Source organism: Phoxinus phoxinus (assembly GCF_949152265.1).
Source record: "Phoxinus phoxinus genome assembly, chromosome: 12".
Classification (NCBI taxonomy): domain Eukaryota; kingdom Metazoa; phylum Chordata; class Actinopteri; order Cypriniformes; family Leuciscidae; genus Phoxinus; species Phoxinus phoxinus.
Genome location: NC_136887.1, coordinates 32559167 through 32576272, shown reverse-complemented (window position 1 = coordinate 32576272; position 17106 = coordinate 32559167). Strand labels below are relative to the sequence as shown.

The 17106-nt window shown below is 41.0% G+C and overlaps 1 protein-coding gene across 1 annotated transcript; it reads right to left on the bottom strand.

Moving 5' to 3' along the window:
- Positions 1-5932: 5932 nt before the first annotated feature.
- LOC307008667 (protocadherin gamma-A6) lies at positions 5933-14927 on the bottom strand. The gene is made up of 4 exons (XM_079631662.1): positions 12170-14927; positions 10106-10164; positions 9645-9763; positions 5933-8449 (listed from the first exon to the last, which is right to left on the bottom strand). The coding sequence occupies exons 1-4, from the start codon at positions 14687-14689 to the stop codon at positions 8091-8093; spliced, it is 3057 nt and encodes a 1018-aa protein (XP_079487788.1). The 5' UTR covers positions 14690-14927; the 3' UTR covers positions 5933-8090.
- Between the last annotated feature and the right edge of the window lie 2179 nt (positions 14928-17106).

Sequence of the window (17106 nt, the reverse complement as noted above, 5' to 3'; positions counted from 1 at the left end):
GTCAAAGAGAATACGTGAATGTATATGCTAATACTCTTCTAATAATGCTTATTTAGAAATATATATACAGTATGTACCCTTTATTTCAAAGAGTAGTTGAGAAAACATGATTGGGGACATGGAATTTAAAAATAAATCATTCTTAGGTATTAATCATTATGATATTTTTGTTAATGGGTTAAATGTATGCATAGAAATAATATAATGTGACGTGAAAGTTTTGTGTATGTCACCTGATGGCATGTGACGCAGGCGACCTCTAGTGGTGTTTTATGAGGCTGATTTGCCACTTCTCAGCTGCACATTCATATCATGTGATGCCATAATTATATTCTCTGTTTAGATAACGTTTCTTGAAAATGAAATGTTTAAAGTAACAATAAATACAATTCAAAGTCCAAGACTACTGGTGAAAATGTGGCTATTCTGACCTCCCTCTTTCTCTCTCTCTCTCTCTCTCTCTCTCTCTCTCTCTCTCTCTCTCTCTCTCTCTCTCTCTCTCTCTCTCTCTCTCTCTCTCTCTCTCTCTCTCTCTCTCTCTCTCTGTGTGTGTGTGTGCGTGTGCGTGTGCGTGTGCGTGTGCGTGTGCGTGTGCGTGTGCCTAAGTGCCGTGCGTGCAAAATCATTGTCCTTGTGGGGACTTTGTTTTGGTCCCCATGAGAAAAAAAACAGATTATAAATTATACTTGTGAAATATACTTGTGATGTTTTTGAAAATGTAAAAATGCAGAAAGTTGTGTGTGATGGGAAGGTTTAGGGGTCGGGTTAGTATAAGGGGAGGGAATATAGTTTTTACACTATAAACATCATTATGTCTATAAAAAATTCGCAAAAACATGAAAACACGACGGGTGTGTGTGTGTGTGTGTGTGTGTGTGTGTGTGTGTGTGTGTGTGTGTGTGTGTGTGTGTGTGTGTGTGTGTGTGTGTGTGTGTGTGTGTGTGTGTGTGTGTGTGTGTGTGTGTGTGTGTGTTTGCAGACAAAGCAGAATGTGAAATAACACTCTCTAATGGCAAGTCAAGAGTAAATAATCTAAAAAACATATTAAAGGGATAAAACACATCACTGTTCATTAAACTATGGCTATGATGTCATACTGTCTGATAGAGCTCTGCTAGTTTCCAAACAGGATGTAACAAAGGGAGAGAGTTGTCATTGAAGTGTGGGGAAATACTTATCAGAACACAATAAAACCTTTGATTATATTGCAGAAAAGAGCTGTGAGAATCATTCACAAGGTTGGTTTTATAGAACATACTCACAATCTGTTTACGCAGTCAAAGTTACTAAAATTTAATGATCTTGTACAATATAATACATCAATAGTCTTATACAAAGCATTTAACAAATTATTACCCCCTAACTTACAACATTTTTTTAAAACTCCAGTGCAAACTCATAATTTGAGAGGTTTTGGACATTTTTCAATACCGAGAGCCCAAACCACACGTAAATGTCACTGTGTGTCTGTATGTGGAGTGAGACTCTGGAACAAACTGGACTTGCTACTAAAGCAATGTCAAACTATTCATCAATTCAAACTGTTATATAAATGGGTCTGGTTAAAGTAGAGATGAGGGTCTTTAATTAAGATTGCTGTTGTATTCTGTCTCATAGTGTGAACATGTGCTCAGTGTTTCCTTACCATCGTTGGTATATTGTCCATTACATTTGTTGGCATTGTTTATTTCTATTACATTGTTGTTATCTGTCTCATAGTGTTAACATGTGCTCAGTGTCTCTTACCGTCGTTGGTATATTGTCTATTACCATTGTTGGTATATTGTCTATTATCATCGTTGGATATTGTCTGTTAACCATGGTTTGGATTGTACTCCTATTACATTGTTGGTAACAACTGCTGTCATAAAAACAAAATTGTTATTGTGGTAACGCCACCGTGATATATTATTTGTAAATAATCTGAGAGCACAGTAAATATGAAGCCTAAATATCAATTACAAATGGTGATGCTGGGGTGGGATTAAATTAGTTGTCTTCTTCCCACTCCCTTTCAGACAGAATTGAAATTGATTGTTATATTTGAATACTGTATATTTGTTTTGTTTTTTGTTTTTTGTTTTTTTTTAACCATATTGTCTACCTTCATATATATATATTTGTGTGCTATTGCCTGGAATAAACGAATAATAATAATAGTAACAGCTAGAGCTCAAATATTCTGTCCAGGACAAGGACAAGGTCAAACATGCACTATATGCTGGAAGTCAAAGGTGAAGGGTGAATCTCAGACACATGTAATAAATATTACCACTTTATCTTTATAGTTTGTACAACAAAGCACACACATGACTAGGTCATTGAATAAAATAAAAAAATGATGTGAAATTAGTGGTGACTAATTCAAATAGATCCATAAACATTCTAGATCTAATTTTAATTTTGCCAGGCTTCAGCTCCAACATGTAAGAAAATTACACACTTCACCTTTGAGTTAAACTAGGCTACACGTATTTAACAATAACAACATAGGCCAGGGGTCGGCAACAGGCGGCCCGCGGGCCAAAACTGGCCCGCCAGCAATATTTTCTGGCCCGCCGGATTATTTTGGAAATCCGTTTTTTTTTTTTTTTTTTTTTTACTATAACGGTTTACAAATAGGCCCCGTGTATCAGTGATGCGTTGATCCAAAATGAGCGAGTGCCTGCGGTCACCCGCGGTTACGAGTCATCCAAAAATATTTTTAATGATATTCGGGTCGCGGTCGGTCGGGTCGTTTGAAATAAAGATGCCAATTAAACCTTTGTAATATAGTACTAGACCCAATGTTCTATGAAATACACAGGTCTACACTTTATTGGCTGAATAACATGGCGCGAGGATGACGCACGAGCTCAGTCTGCAGATAGAGATAAAAAAGTGGGAAATCCTTATTTTTTTCCCTTCTCTTCGCGGAGGACATCTAGTTCAGTCCGGACAATTTATGTTTGATTGAATGAGTATTCGTTCTGCTGGGACATTTGGTTTCTGGGGTTTAAATGTGTGTGGAATTGAGTTAAGGTATGCCATGTTTGTTTGATCTATATCGGAGCGCGGCCGCGCCTCCAGCGCTGAATATCTGTGTGTTGCCCGACGGGGTATAAACCTTATATATCTGTCAATACACGTTGTTGAACCTGGGTATTGTGGACTTTTCGTTAATGTATAATTATTTTAAGTTTATACATGTATGATTGATCGTTTATTTTGTTGATTTAAGGGGTTTCTTAACCAAAAGTAAGCTAGTCACTGTCTGTAATCACCCCAGATCCGCCCGTTACCTTATGTTTTGCGTGATGTAGCCTACTTTTCCCTTACTCTTTTAGTGTAAGGTAAATTGTTACATGTTGAGCGCGTATACTTTTGAATAAGAGCTGGAAGTGGAAGCGGGTTGGGTACAATATTTTCTTTCTTTTGTTTGTGGTCCGAGTTGCGGGCGGGTTAGTTGAAAACGTCGGTCGGGTACGGGTTGTTTATACATTGACCCGCGCATCACTGCCGTGTAGCCTATCATTCGTTCAATCGTTTTTTTCCCCAAATTAAAATAAAAAATAAAAAAAATGAAAAACGACTTGTTTTTGAGATTTGAGATTCTGAAAACGAGATCTAAATTTTTAAAGCAGGTGAACACAGAGTGTATTTTAAGCGGTTGCTGAATTGAACCTTGTGGGAGCGGGACGGGAAAAAACAGTCCCACGCAGACCTCCTTAAACCTTAGGTGTGTAACGTTAGCCTATGTGTGTCCCGAGTAAATAATAATTTTAAAAAAGGAATAAAGTTAAAAAGTTGGACTGTATTGGTACAGTCCATTGGTAATACAATGCTAAATCAGATAGATGTACAACAACATGTCCAACAATCGATTTAAATAGTAGCCTACATGGGGTTTAATTTATCGTTAATAAGATGTATCCGCGGCATTTTCTCGTGTGGTTCAATGGTCCAGTGGTAGAACTTTCGTCAAGTGTTTAAAAGGTTTTGGGTTCTAATCTGCATTCGTATAGTTGTTTTTTCTTCTTCTTCATCAAAACCGATTATGCTCATCAGTGGTTGTATATCAAGTAGTAGGGACACGTTTGTGTGCATTATATTTTGTGATTTCACCGTAACGAATAGGCCTATTCCTTGTAGCTGGCCCGCCATCTACTGGATAAAAAAAATATTGGCCCGCGGCCAAAGTTACTTGCCGACCCCTGACATAGGCTATAGCCTACAGTCTGCCTTTTAGCCAATCAGCAAGGACTACTGGGTGACTGCCAAATCACTTAATTAATATTCATGAGCAAAGTTTTTAAGTTTTTAATTTTTTTCTCCCTGGATTGTTCCTACTTCTCAAAAGGATGTCATTGTTTGAATGTGACTCTGTGCTGTAAAGCTGAGCTCCTCTAATTCCTGATCTGTAGTCTAGAGAGGGACATGTCTAAATTGCTCATCTCCTCACCTCCGGTTCACGGGCCCTCCGAGAGATGAACTTCGATTTAGAGAAGTGTGTTAGCGCCATAGAGACCGTTTCTTCATTAACGTTTGTAATCTGAAAGGACACACGGCAAACCTAATTACCCCTCTCAACTGGGCGATACTCATCTATTGACATTCTGAACTCATTTCCCCGGGAAATTAAAATGGAAAGGGCGCGTGAGAGATTGCGTCCAGGTGTGGCATTTTCAGGGGGAGCCATATTCCCCCCGGTGGCCCGTCTGTTTCCCCGTCTTTAATTAAAATGATATTTAGACGATGGAGTTTTGTGTTTGTTCAGTTAATGAACCAAGTCTATTCTCTGTGGGAGGAAAAAGAGAATATAAGAAAGCTCATTAGAATATGTTAGCATTTGCTGTGTTTACTCAGTGCATGAGAGAGTGGCCTGGGTCATTTTTTCCTTCTTCTTCGTGCTGAGAAATGTCTTTTCATGCAACTATGTACAGATAAGTGTCGAGGATTAATTAAAACAATAAAGCTGTTCGGTTTGTAGCCATAAAATCTGGAAGAGAATTGGCATTTTTTAACTAACCGAGTTCCCTCTGGAATTTACTGTTTTTAGGTTTGTGGTAAACATTACTTTCATGTTTTGTTCTACAAAATAAACACATCTACACATCAAATATGAATTTGGAATTACATTCGCTTCTTTAAAACATAAGTTAGCACTTTTTTAAAGCACATTTTTAAAGTAATGTTAACCACAAACTTTTTTTTTTTACCCACAACCTTTGAAAAAGGACGAACATAAAATAAATATATTCCTCATTAAAGTTTAGAACATAAATCTGAACACTGAAAATATCTGTAGTAGTAATATAATTTGCGGTTTTTAAAGGGGAATTATAATGGAAGGAAAAACATGCTGTTTTCGTGCATGTGTCTTAAATGCAAAACGCTGCTTTTCCAGAAGAGGGCGGAGCCTTTACAGCTCGTGCCTGGGATACTCTGCCAAAAACTAACAACACTGCTAAATATGCTGTTAATATGAATCAAACAACATGAGAAAAATGTTTTATTACGAATACATTTCTTACTTGAATCCTGCGGTTTAATGCTCTGGCGAAGAAATAAACATGGCAGACTGTGTAGTAAGTCAGCCAGTCAGTCGTGGGCGGGGCCTGTGCAATGTGACCCCTATTTAGCATAATAGGTCCTCTTTATCATCTATAATGTGGACAGGCTATAAAACTGGATTAAAAATGCAAAATAACACATTTCTAATATGAAACTGGATGCCACTCCCATGCAAAGTGATATGGTCATGTGACAGTCAACTTACCTGTTCATTGATACATATTGCATACTGTCTCACAATTTGATGAGTAGTAAGCAGTACAGTGTGCTTTATATTGCGCAGTATTTAGTGAACATTAGTTAGTATGTTCCATTTCCAACATACTGTAGTCATAAATATTTCTTATAAAATATGAATCACAACACAGCAGATTTATTTCAGAAAAAAATATTTAATTCTCATATTTTTATGTACATATTTGGAATGAATGGACTTTCACACACTGTTCTCTTGTCTGAGGCAGTAATGTGTGTCTAAATGCAGATCCAGTCATTCTTACGCGAGTAATCACATTGAATTGATCAATTTCATTTGGTGAGCATTCACTTTCTCCTGGCCCACAATTCAGCCACGTCATGACCACTGTGTTGATTTATACGCTCACGCCGTGTGCAAAAGGTGTGTAATAATCACATTTTGGCTGAAATGATTGTCAAAGTAATAACATTAGGAAAATATAAACATAATAATGATATTCAGTCTTGTATTAAATCTCAGGCCAGGCCTCTCAATTGTAATGACCTTTGACCTCTAGGCCTGGTGTGACTGAACTAGCAAGCAAATGCAATTAAAAGTAATAATAATAATAACAACAGATTTAGTTTTATTCTGTCCCTCATATTACAGGACAAGCAAGTTTCTTAGCTTCATGGGATCATCAGAGCCTGCTGCTCGTCTCTCTGTGAGATGTACAGTCATATTCAAGTTCCTTTAAATATTTGTTTATTGTCACTATCCTATCCTGAGGAACAGAACCTCATATGACAGGACCAACACGATCTCATGAAAGTGCGTATCTATACCACGAATGTTATTTCTCGTTCCATTTATACGCCAAAAATGCTACGCACTGAAAACCCTTGGGTAGGATTAAGGGTGGGGAGTGCGTGTGTATTACACACCATAAAGTGCGTATCATATGCACGCTAAAAATGTGTATCATATGCACGCGAAAACTATTTTTGCTGTATAAATGGCACGAGAAATAACATTCGTGGTAGACACGCACTTTCATGCCATACAGCTAACAGAGAACATTCTCAGAACTTCGGCTAACGTTCTGGCAAGTCATGAACAAACGTTCTTCCAGTAATATGATGTACCACTAACACACACAATGTGAGTGAACAGTGCACCTTAAAGTGAGTGTGAGTACAGAGGTGACACACAGAACCATCATAGCGTCACTGTGACATCTAGAGATTTGGTTCCCTGCCTGTCACATGACAAGTGGCTTTTAGAAACTGGCCAACATCTAAAGCAACTGACCTCTGTTTTGTTTTTACGTTCCATTTAGGGGTGTGTTAATCTCAAATAGAGTGTAACCGTCGGGTTCTGGAAGTAAAAATACCATTAATTTTCCCTATAGTGGAACTTACTTTTAATGATAACTTATAAATGTTTAAAGACAGAGCTACTGTGAGCTACTAGGTTGTAAATCAATGGTATGTTTTTGTTAAAGCCATCAAAACATTATTTTGACTTATTTTTGAAATAATTGTGTTCAACAGCGGAAGTCCTGGTGAAAGACTACATTACCCATGAATCTCCACCAATCAGAAAATAGCAACAAGCAAATCACAGAAAAAGAACGGCCTACTCCCATTAAGCATAGCAAATTGCATAACAAAGTCAATCTCCCTATATGCTTTCAAACTACTATAAATGTTTATGCACATTCTGCACATTATATATTTATAGTTTTACTATTCAAATGATTTAATTAAATTATGGGATCCGTAATGCTTCAGGGGATTGTAGTTCTTTCCCTTCAAATCAAAGTTTGTAATGTTGTTATTCACCTTGTAGCTGGTTGGTTTGGTTCATGGCTTCTAACTCTTTAACAAAGATTTTTCTTTAAGATATTTAATGGGGTATTTCAGTACTTCTGAAACCAACGCCACTGAAAAAGGTGGCAGCACTGTTGCAACATCTCTGCAAATGGAAACCAGAATAAACTAGGAGAGAGGTTTTTTTTAAAACACTTTGTGATAAGAATTTCTTTTCTGCTAAAAAATAATGCTTTCACAGACAGAAAACAAAGTGAACTATACAGTTCCACTTCTGAATAACTCTAAACAGCTTTCAAATATGTGAAATGGCAAATCCAGTGATCGTAATATCCACCCGGCATCATTTAACAACAGTTTTGTTCCGAGGTCGGGTAATACAAACCTGTACACCCCGACGGATGGACGTTGCATTGCGTGTGCAACATGCATCAGATGGTCATTGAGTGGACTGAGGCGAGCCATCTGAGGCTGAGACTATGATGAGTGCTATGCTTTGGTAATAATTAGTCACTCTTTTTGTTCTTTTATTCGTTGTATAAGTCGTTGTTGATGACGTCCGCCCCTGTGTCGTCACACGGGTCATAGCTGCTGGGAGAAATGAACCTGCGCTTCTTGCCGAAGGTGGAGAATGAGTTGTGGAGGTCGAGCTCGCTGCGGTAGACGGGCCTCAGGGTGCAGAAGCCGGAGGGTGTCCCGGGGATGTAGACGTTGTGCTGGTAGTCCGGTGGAGGGTGCGGGTGTGTGTGTGTCTGTGGCGCGGGCTGCTGCTGCTGCTGCTGCTTCTGCTGATGCTGCTGGTGATGGGGCGGGTTGTGTGGGGGGGTGTAGTGAGGCGTCCATGCCCTTTGAGAAACCCCACCTGCTGGAGAATGCATCCGGTACTCTGGATGGTAAAAAATAATAATAATAAAAAAACGGTCAAACGTTTGGAGTAATTACTACGGTTTTTGAAAGAAGTCTCTTCTGCTCACCGAGGCTGCATATATTTGATTTAAAAAATACGGTATTATTAATAAATATTATTACAATTTAAAATAACTGTTCTCTATTGTAGTATAGTGTCAAATGTAATTTATTCCTGGGATCAAAGCTGAATTTTCAGCATCATTACCCCAGTCTTCAGTGTCACATGATCCTTCAGAAATCATTCTGATATGATGATTTGATGCTCAAGAAACATTTCTTATTATTATAAACATTGCTTAATATTTTTGTGAAAAATGCGATACACTACCATTCAAAAGTTTGGGGTAAGAAATTAACACTTTTATTCAGCAACTATGCATTAAATTGGTCAGTAAATGTTACAAAATATTTCTATTTCAAATAAATGCTGTTCCTTTTGAACTTTCTATTTATCAAAGAATCCTGAAAAAAATTCCACAAAAATGTTAAGCAGAAAAAACATTGATAATAATAAGAACTATTCATAATAATTGAGCACCAATTGATAATAATTAAGAAGCAAATCAACATATTGGAATGATTTCTGATCATGTGACACTGAAGAAAAAAATCAGCGTTGCATCACAGGAATAAATTACATTCAAAATGGATTTAAATCATAAAAAACAAGTTATTTTTAACTGTATTATTTGTAATAATATTTTAAAACTTACTGTTTTTACTGACTTTTTTTAAATGCTGTAGTGTAAATTAGAGATTTATAAACTAGAGATTCCTAAACATTTACACCATTACCTCATTCACTGGCTTTCATGAAAGCAATACTTTAAGTAGTTCCTGCCCTATTTTGAATATATTTTTAATGTCAGATAATTTCATTCCTGTTTCAAAAAACAACAACAAAAAACATGCAAGTGTCTTCAAGAAAAGTCACAGACCTTTTACCCACAAATCAAAAAAGGCAGAAAGCCCTGCGTAATATTCCTCACTAATGCACAGAAATAAAACAGATTCAAAGTTTGGAACTTGAATCTGATTCATGGATCACTTAGTGAAAATGGTAGGAATGTCACCTGTGGTTTTGACTCACTAACTGTTTCATATTGACTACTAAACGCATAAATGACTATACACAGAAATAAATAATGCGACGTAGAAAAGTCTAGCTGTACCTTTGGAGCGGGTTCCCCAGGTCCAGTACTGTCCGGCAGCCATTTGACCCACATAATTCTCTGGTTCGGCCTGCATGGCTTTACGCATCAGAGTGCCATCCATGTTCACCGAGTTACAACTGCAAACGGATGAAGAGAAATCAGGCCACAGATGTAATGAGATATTTTGATACTCCTGAACATGAAATTCATGCATTAAATATTATTGTCTGCTTGCAAAAAAAAAATGTAATGCATGTTTTATTTTCTAAAATGCAAAAAGTTATTTTTTGAGCGTTTGGCTGCTTGGCTTTACATTTATGTATTGCTCGTCATGCTAAATTGCTTAAACAAAAGGAACGCTTAGGGTTAGTCTGAAGTACAACAGTTTGTATTATATTTTACTTTTATTAACTTTATATAAAAATCAATAGAAGTCTATGGTGCATCCCCATTTAGAAACAAGTAAAGGTGTGTTTTACCTTTTCAGAGAGGAGGTTTGATTTTTGGTGAGGGCCCAGTCAGTGTTTGCTTGTTTCAGCTGCAACACACAACAATCATATCTGAGAATAATGAAGGATTACACATAACAAATATGATAAACCACCATAGTTTCGTAACCCTATAAAAATCGAATTTGTAAATAACACAAAGATTATTGATGTTTTGCAAGAAAATACTATTTCAGTCTTTCTTTCTGAGTGGAAAAATGTTTCAGTGTATATAATTGCTATGTTCAGCAGGCACTGTTGAAGATATTCCTCAAGCTTTAAAGGGATTTGTAATGCCTCCTTGTGGCCAAAAGTGTGAATTGCGCGTAATTTCTTTCAGAACTGTGGTGCCTTGAGCAATTGTAGTGTCACAGTCTTCTCTTTCATCCTCAGAGACGCGGCGGGGGTGGAGGAGGAGGAGGAGGAGGAGGAGGAGAATGGGGGTGTTATTTATTCCATGTCGAGAGAGAGAGAGAGAGAGAGAGAGAGAGAGAGAGAGAGAGAGAGAGAGAGAGAGAGAGAGAGAGAGAGTATGGATTCCACGCTCTATTAATTCGCTTAGAGACTTTCATAAGGAGAGCGCCATGTAAGCTTATTATTAGAACGGTTCTTCAAAATACCTTCCGTAGATAATTAGAGCACCGACATACGATTTTAATCTTCAAAGGAAACCGCAGTGGGCAGGAAATTAATTTCGAAAACGCATTTAACTGTCCGACGAATTCAATTTAATTTAATTTCTTGTTTTATTTTAGAAACTCCCGTGCGTTTGCATTTTCCGCTGGAGCTCTGGTGAAGTTATAAGGATTTTTCAGCTTTAATATATTCCCAGATGAAATCCTGTTTAAGATCTGCTCAATAGCTCTGAGTGAACACAATCTGTTTGAGCTTTTCTTTTTATACCCTCAGGGGCAGAATTTGTCCTAGATGTGTTGGCCAGTGACCTGCCCAGTTATTAGGGTATAAAAGATGCTTTTATGAATATTATATTTGAGACCTTATAAGTCCACAGATTCCATGGACTCCACAGATTGTAATTCTCTCAATGGACGAGTTTTGTTCTTCACAAGCTATGAACTTCACTGACCCAAGGCAAGGTGGCACCTGTCTCTCCAACAGGTCACCCTGACAATTGAATAATAAATGAAGTAAGCACGTTTACGTTTTACAGCCTGACGTTTCCACCTAGTGGATATTAACAGAACACACTTTTTGGTACTCATTCTATGAGGGCAAAGTGGCAGAATCTACAGGCGCGACACGTCTCCATCGGCTCCTGCTCGCTCCCTAATGCTTTCATTTCCCAGCCCCATTATGGAAGAAACCAGTCCGCGTCCGTGTGCCATTGTGTACTGGATAATTAGCTTGTAGTGTGTGTGTGTGTGTGTGTGTGTGTGTGTGTGTGTGTGTGTGTGTGTGTGTGTGTGTGTGTGTGTGTGCGCGCGCGCGCGCCCTTGACATATAGTAGACAAGATTTAGAACAAGTATAGCTGACCGCATTCAAATAAAGAATAAAAAGAAGAATGCTCTTCTACACAACATTTACCAATACATACATAGGCCTACATACATACATACATACATGCATACATACATACATTATATATATATATATATATATATATATATATATATATATATATATATATATATATATATATATATTTGAGAGAGAGAGAGAGAGAGAGAGAGAGAGAGAGAGAGAGAGAGAGAGAGAGAGAGAGAGAGAGAGAGAGAGAGATCACAAACAAAGGCAGAACTGAGAGAGTGCTAAAAGACGTGCTTTGTCCTCGATTTCACTAGAAGATGCTGCTGTCTAGAAACGCTTGTTCACTGTCAATCAAGGTCATTGATTGACTTTAGAGGTATTAAATATTCATTGTCAAATAATTGGCGCCCTCCAGTTTTTCTTCTGTGTATTTATAGATAATCGATAATCTCGTTCACAAATACATAATTCACACTTCTGTGCACAATTGATGCCCTTCACGAAAGTGACTCAACTCAATGAAGATGTAGACGTTGAATAAAGAGAGAGAGAGAGGGTAGTTTTACCTCGTTCGGTGTAGTCGCTCCGTTGTTCACGGATGAGCAGCGGCTCTGTGAGCTCAGCGCCAGGTTATCCGCTCCTCTCGCCGCGTTATTTCTCGGTGTGCCGGGACTGCAAGGCTTGAGAAACATAAAGTCGCTCTTTGCAGATTCGGGCGTTAAACACACTTTGTAACAGTACGCTTGAGAGAGATTTCCAGGATTGCTGTTTACCTCCACGCAGTTCGTGGGCACTTTGGCGCCGGTGGAGATCTGCAGGTTGAGGTTGGACTTTTTGAACACCTCGGCGGGCGGCTCCGGTTCGAAGCTGCAGCACGCGGCACCGAGCGAGGACAGCGCGTAGCCGCCGAGGGAGTCGTGGTCCTTATAGCATTTCACGGCCGCCAAAACGATGATGGCCACGAGGAAGATGAGCGAGACGGTGCTCAGTGACACGATTAAATAGAGCGCGAGGTTAGACGGGGGCTGGGGGCTGAGCGAGAGGTCACCGAAATCTGACAGCGACTCCGGCACGCTGTCCACCACCGAGAGAATGATGGTCACGGTGGCCGAGAGCGGCGGCTGCCCGTTGTCCTTGACGAGTATGACGAGTCTTTGCCTAATGGCATCTTTGTCCACGAAGCGGCGGATCGTCCTGATCTCCCCGGTATACAGAGCCACGCTGAACAGCCCGGGATCTGTCGCCTGCAGCACCTGATATGACAGGCGAGAGTTTTGCCCCGCGTCCGCGTCGAGTGCCGTGATTTTAGCCACAAGGTATCCAGCGTCCACCGATCTGGGCACCATCTCAGTGGCCACGGTGCCGTTTCTCGGCAGTGGTGACAGGATGACCGGTGCGTTGTCGTTCTGATCCAAAACAAAAACATTGACGGTCACGTTGCTGCTGAGCGGCGGGAAACCGGCGTCCTGCGCTTGCACGCGGATCTGAAAGTTCCGGAGCTGCTCGTAGTCGAAAGAGCGCAGCGCGTAGATGTTGCCGTTATCGGAATTGATGGAGACATAAGTTGACACGGGCATGCCCTGAATCTGACCCTCCAGGATGGAGTAGGACAAATACGCGTTCTGATTAGAGTCCGGATCGAATGCGGTCACCGAGCAAATGGAAGCGCCCGGGGCGTTATTTTCGGTCACATACACAGTGTATGAGGGCTGAATGAAGCGCGGCGGGTTGTCGTTAATGTCAGACACTTGAACCAGAATCGTTTTTCTGGTGGACAGTGGCGGCGAGCCCAGATCGCGAGCCGTGAGGGTGATGTTATACTCCGAGACAGACTCTCTGTCGAGAAACTCGCTGGTCACTAGTGTGTAATAGTTTTTAAAAGAGGAGTGCAGCTGGAATGGCACATTCCCGGGGATCTGGCAATCCACAGCCCCGTTCTCTCCGGAGTCGCGGTCCATTACGCTGATCACAGCTATCACTGTGCCCGGCGGCGCGTCCTCCTGAACAGGTGTTGACACAGAGGTTAATAGGACCTCAGGCGCATTGTCGTTCACGTCCAGAATATCAACCAGCACTTTACAGTGCACGGCCACGGCGGAGGGACCCTTGTCTTTCGCCTGCACGTAGAGCTCGTACACGCTGGCCTTCTCATAGTCCACGATTCCCTTCACCCGAATCTCACCCGAGTGAGAGTCCACGCTAAACAGCTCCCGCACCTTCAGAGGCGCGTGCCCGCTGAACGAATAGGTGATCTCGCCGTTTGCGCCTTCGTCCAGGTCCGTGGCGTTCAGTTTGAGCACGAGCGTCCCTCTCGGTGCGTTCTCCACCAAGCTGACCCGGTATACGGAGCGGTCGAACACGGGTACGTTGTCATTCGCGTCCAGCACAGTTACCGTGATCTGAGCCGTGCCCGAGCGCAACGGGGAGCCACCGTCCACGGCCGTGAGCACCATCTCGTGCGTCTTCTGCTGCTCTCGGTCCAACGGCGACTGCAGAACGAGTTCGGCGAACTTGCTGCCATCGTTACGGGTCTGAATGTCTAGCAGGAAGTGTTGATTGGCGCTCAGTAAGTACGAGCGAAGAGAGTTAGAGCCCACGTCAAGATCCTGCGCGCTCTCGAGCGGGAACCGGGAGCCAGGCGCAGCAGACTCCGTGATCTCTAGATTGAACTCGCTCCACGGGAAACTGGGAGCGTTATCATTCACATCCAAGATCTCCACCTCTACCCTGTACAGTTCCAAAGGGTTCTCAATAACCACCTGCAAGTGCAAGAAACAAACGGGACTTTGTTCACAGAGCTCCTCTCGGTCAATCTTCTCATTCACAAACAAAATCCCGTTCTCCAAATTCACCTCTAAATATTGTTTTCTTGCCCCAGATACAATCCGGAATCTCCGGGAAGACAATTTGGCCACGTCCAACCCCAAGTCCTCTGCTATATTTCCAACGAAAGCCCCGTGCTCCAACTCCTCGGGAATTGAATAGCGAATCTGCGCCAAAACCCGGTCCAGTGCGCACGCACACAAGAGCAGACAAACAACCTGCCCTGCCAACGTCCATCGCCTCCTCGGAAGCCTCCGGTCCATCTTCCTAAAATCAGATATTCTCAGCTGCGTTCACAGAGAGGATCAGCTGTGAAAGACTCAAACAGTTTTTAAAAACATTGTCTGTACACAATACGCACTTCCATTATTTTTTAAAGTGGAATAAAAATCATTTTTAAAAAGTGCATAAGTCGATGTAAAAGAGAAAGGAAATTCGCAGCAAACTTGGAGTCTCTCTTGCCTTGTGCGCTTTGCGCGCAGCGCAGGCAGTGTGTGAGCAGGAGAGGCGAGCGCTTTGATTTTCCAGCGTGTTAGACGCTTTGAGGAGTGTGTGAGACGAGAGAGGGAGGTGGCGTGTGTGTGTGTGTGTGTGTGTGTGTGTGTGTGTGTGTGTGGTGCTGGGGAGGAATCGTATTGGCGGACGGCGACATGAGAGCACGGAGCATAATCACAGTACCGACTCATTTAACTCGAGAGTTACCGAGTGCGCGTAATCACCATGAAATAAGTGAGACAGTAATCTACGAATTAATTCTTTACTTTTTATAGGGCAGTGCAACTTTCCATTTCTGAAAATCATCAGCCGTAGTTTGTAATTCTATCACGTTGGTAGTGACCTTGTTCAGTGGGGTGATTAGATGATAGCTATAGATTCATTCATTCGTTTATTTTAAGCCATGTGGATTTCGAACGCAACCTAAAAAAATAATAATTGTAATTTAATAAAAAATGACTCGGTCCCTTCAAAAAGTGACTCCCCTCCCCTTTCCATTCCTTAAGAACGCGGTCAGGAAGCTATACATGACCCGCTAGTCTTGTAAATTCTTGTAAGAACAAGCTATATTATTACTGACATATTTTCGCATATGATCCCGCGCAACAAAACAGACTGGGTGACTTATAAGATTATGGATTGAGGAAGTTATTGTTTTGATGGGGCAAATCCGAATCGTGTCTTCTGAAAGAGTGACACATGTTCACCCAAATCTAATCTTTAATTTTCATGGATAATCCTCATGACTCTGAAACCATTCTATGCACCAGTCGATTATGCGCGCTCCCCACGAGCATCCTCAGAGGAATGTTCTAATTAAGAACGCGCACGACTCTCTGTCAGACACACAGTCTATCTCTCCCTCATAGCACGTCACACACACACACACACACACACACACACACACACACACACACACTATTTGAGTTTATAGTTCATAGGCACATCTTGAGGGGTGAGGGAAGTACCCTGCTGGGGAATTATTATTATATATTTTTAACAATTAAACCAGTTTTAATGTGGTTTTCTGTTCTTACCAAGCTGGTCAAGCCTGATTTTAAGTTTTAGTGGGTTTGTGACCCTTTCCAGATATTCAGAATGGCTGACCAGGGTCAACCACCAACTATATTGGGTCAGGTGAATGCCAAATGACCATCTTTAACCAGTTGAGACCAGCAAACCACGTAAACTTGTTTTTTTTATATATATAGGCTAAGTATAAAGCATATTCTTACGTTTTCCGACATTTCGGCCTCCTCTGACCCCTCTTGTCTCTGCAGGGAGGTGCAATCCTCCACCCAGGTTTAAATAACCACAGAATACAATCTGCTGTCAGACTTAACCTCCAGCAGATGGTAAAGCTCCAGCAGAAATGATTACATTTGAAAAAACAGGAGTTCCTCAGCTCTCGACATCTTTTTAATTAACGGAGAGACGGATTAGTGCTCGGCTATCCGGGATCAGCCGTTCTTCAACAGAAGAATACAAATGTTTTTGGATAAATAATCCCCGGCGCATTTCACGGTGCCCGTCACATTAACATGCATTACACGAGCCCTTAAGCCCCGTTTCATCCGCCGGCTTATTGTCCACGGGGCGCGAGAGTGCCATTACTTTCACCACAAGCTCCATTTAAACTCACTCACGGTAACCTTGCAAAAACCCCTGTCCGTCTCTGTTGAATACTTTAGTAAGAAAAGAGAGAGACGAAATGAAAGAATGAGAGAGAAAGTGACATTAGCCTTTCATATATATTTCTGGAGAATAAAAAAACAGAAGGACTGAAAAGGATGAGATCACTTTAAAGGGATACTCCACTTTTTTTGGAAATAGGCTCATTTTACAACTCCCCCAGAGTTAAACAGTTGAGTTTTACCGTTTTCGAATCCATTCAGCCGAACTCCGGTTCTGACGGTACCAGTTTTAGCATAGCTTAGCATAGATCATTGATTCTGATGGGACCAGTAGCATTTCTTTCAAAATGACCAACGAGTTTCAATATTTTTCCTATTTAAAACTTGACTCTTCTGTAGTTAAACCGTGTACTAAGATCGACGGAAAATGAAAAGCTGCGATTTTCCAAGCCTATATGGCTAGGAACTACTCTCATTCCGGCGTAAGAATCAAAGAACTGTGCAGCCGTACCATGGGTGCAGCAGGCGTAATGATATGACGAAGCACCTGA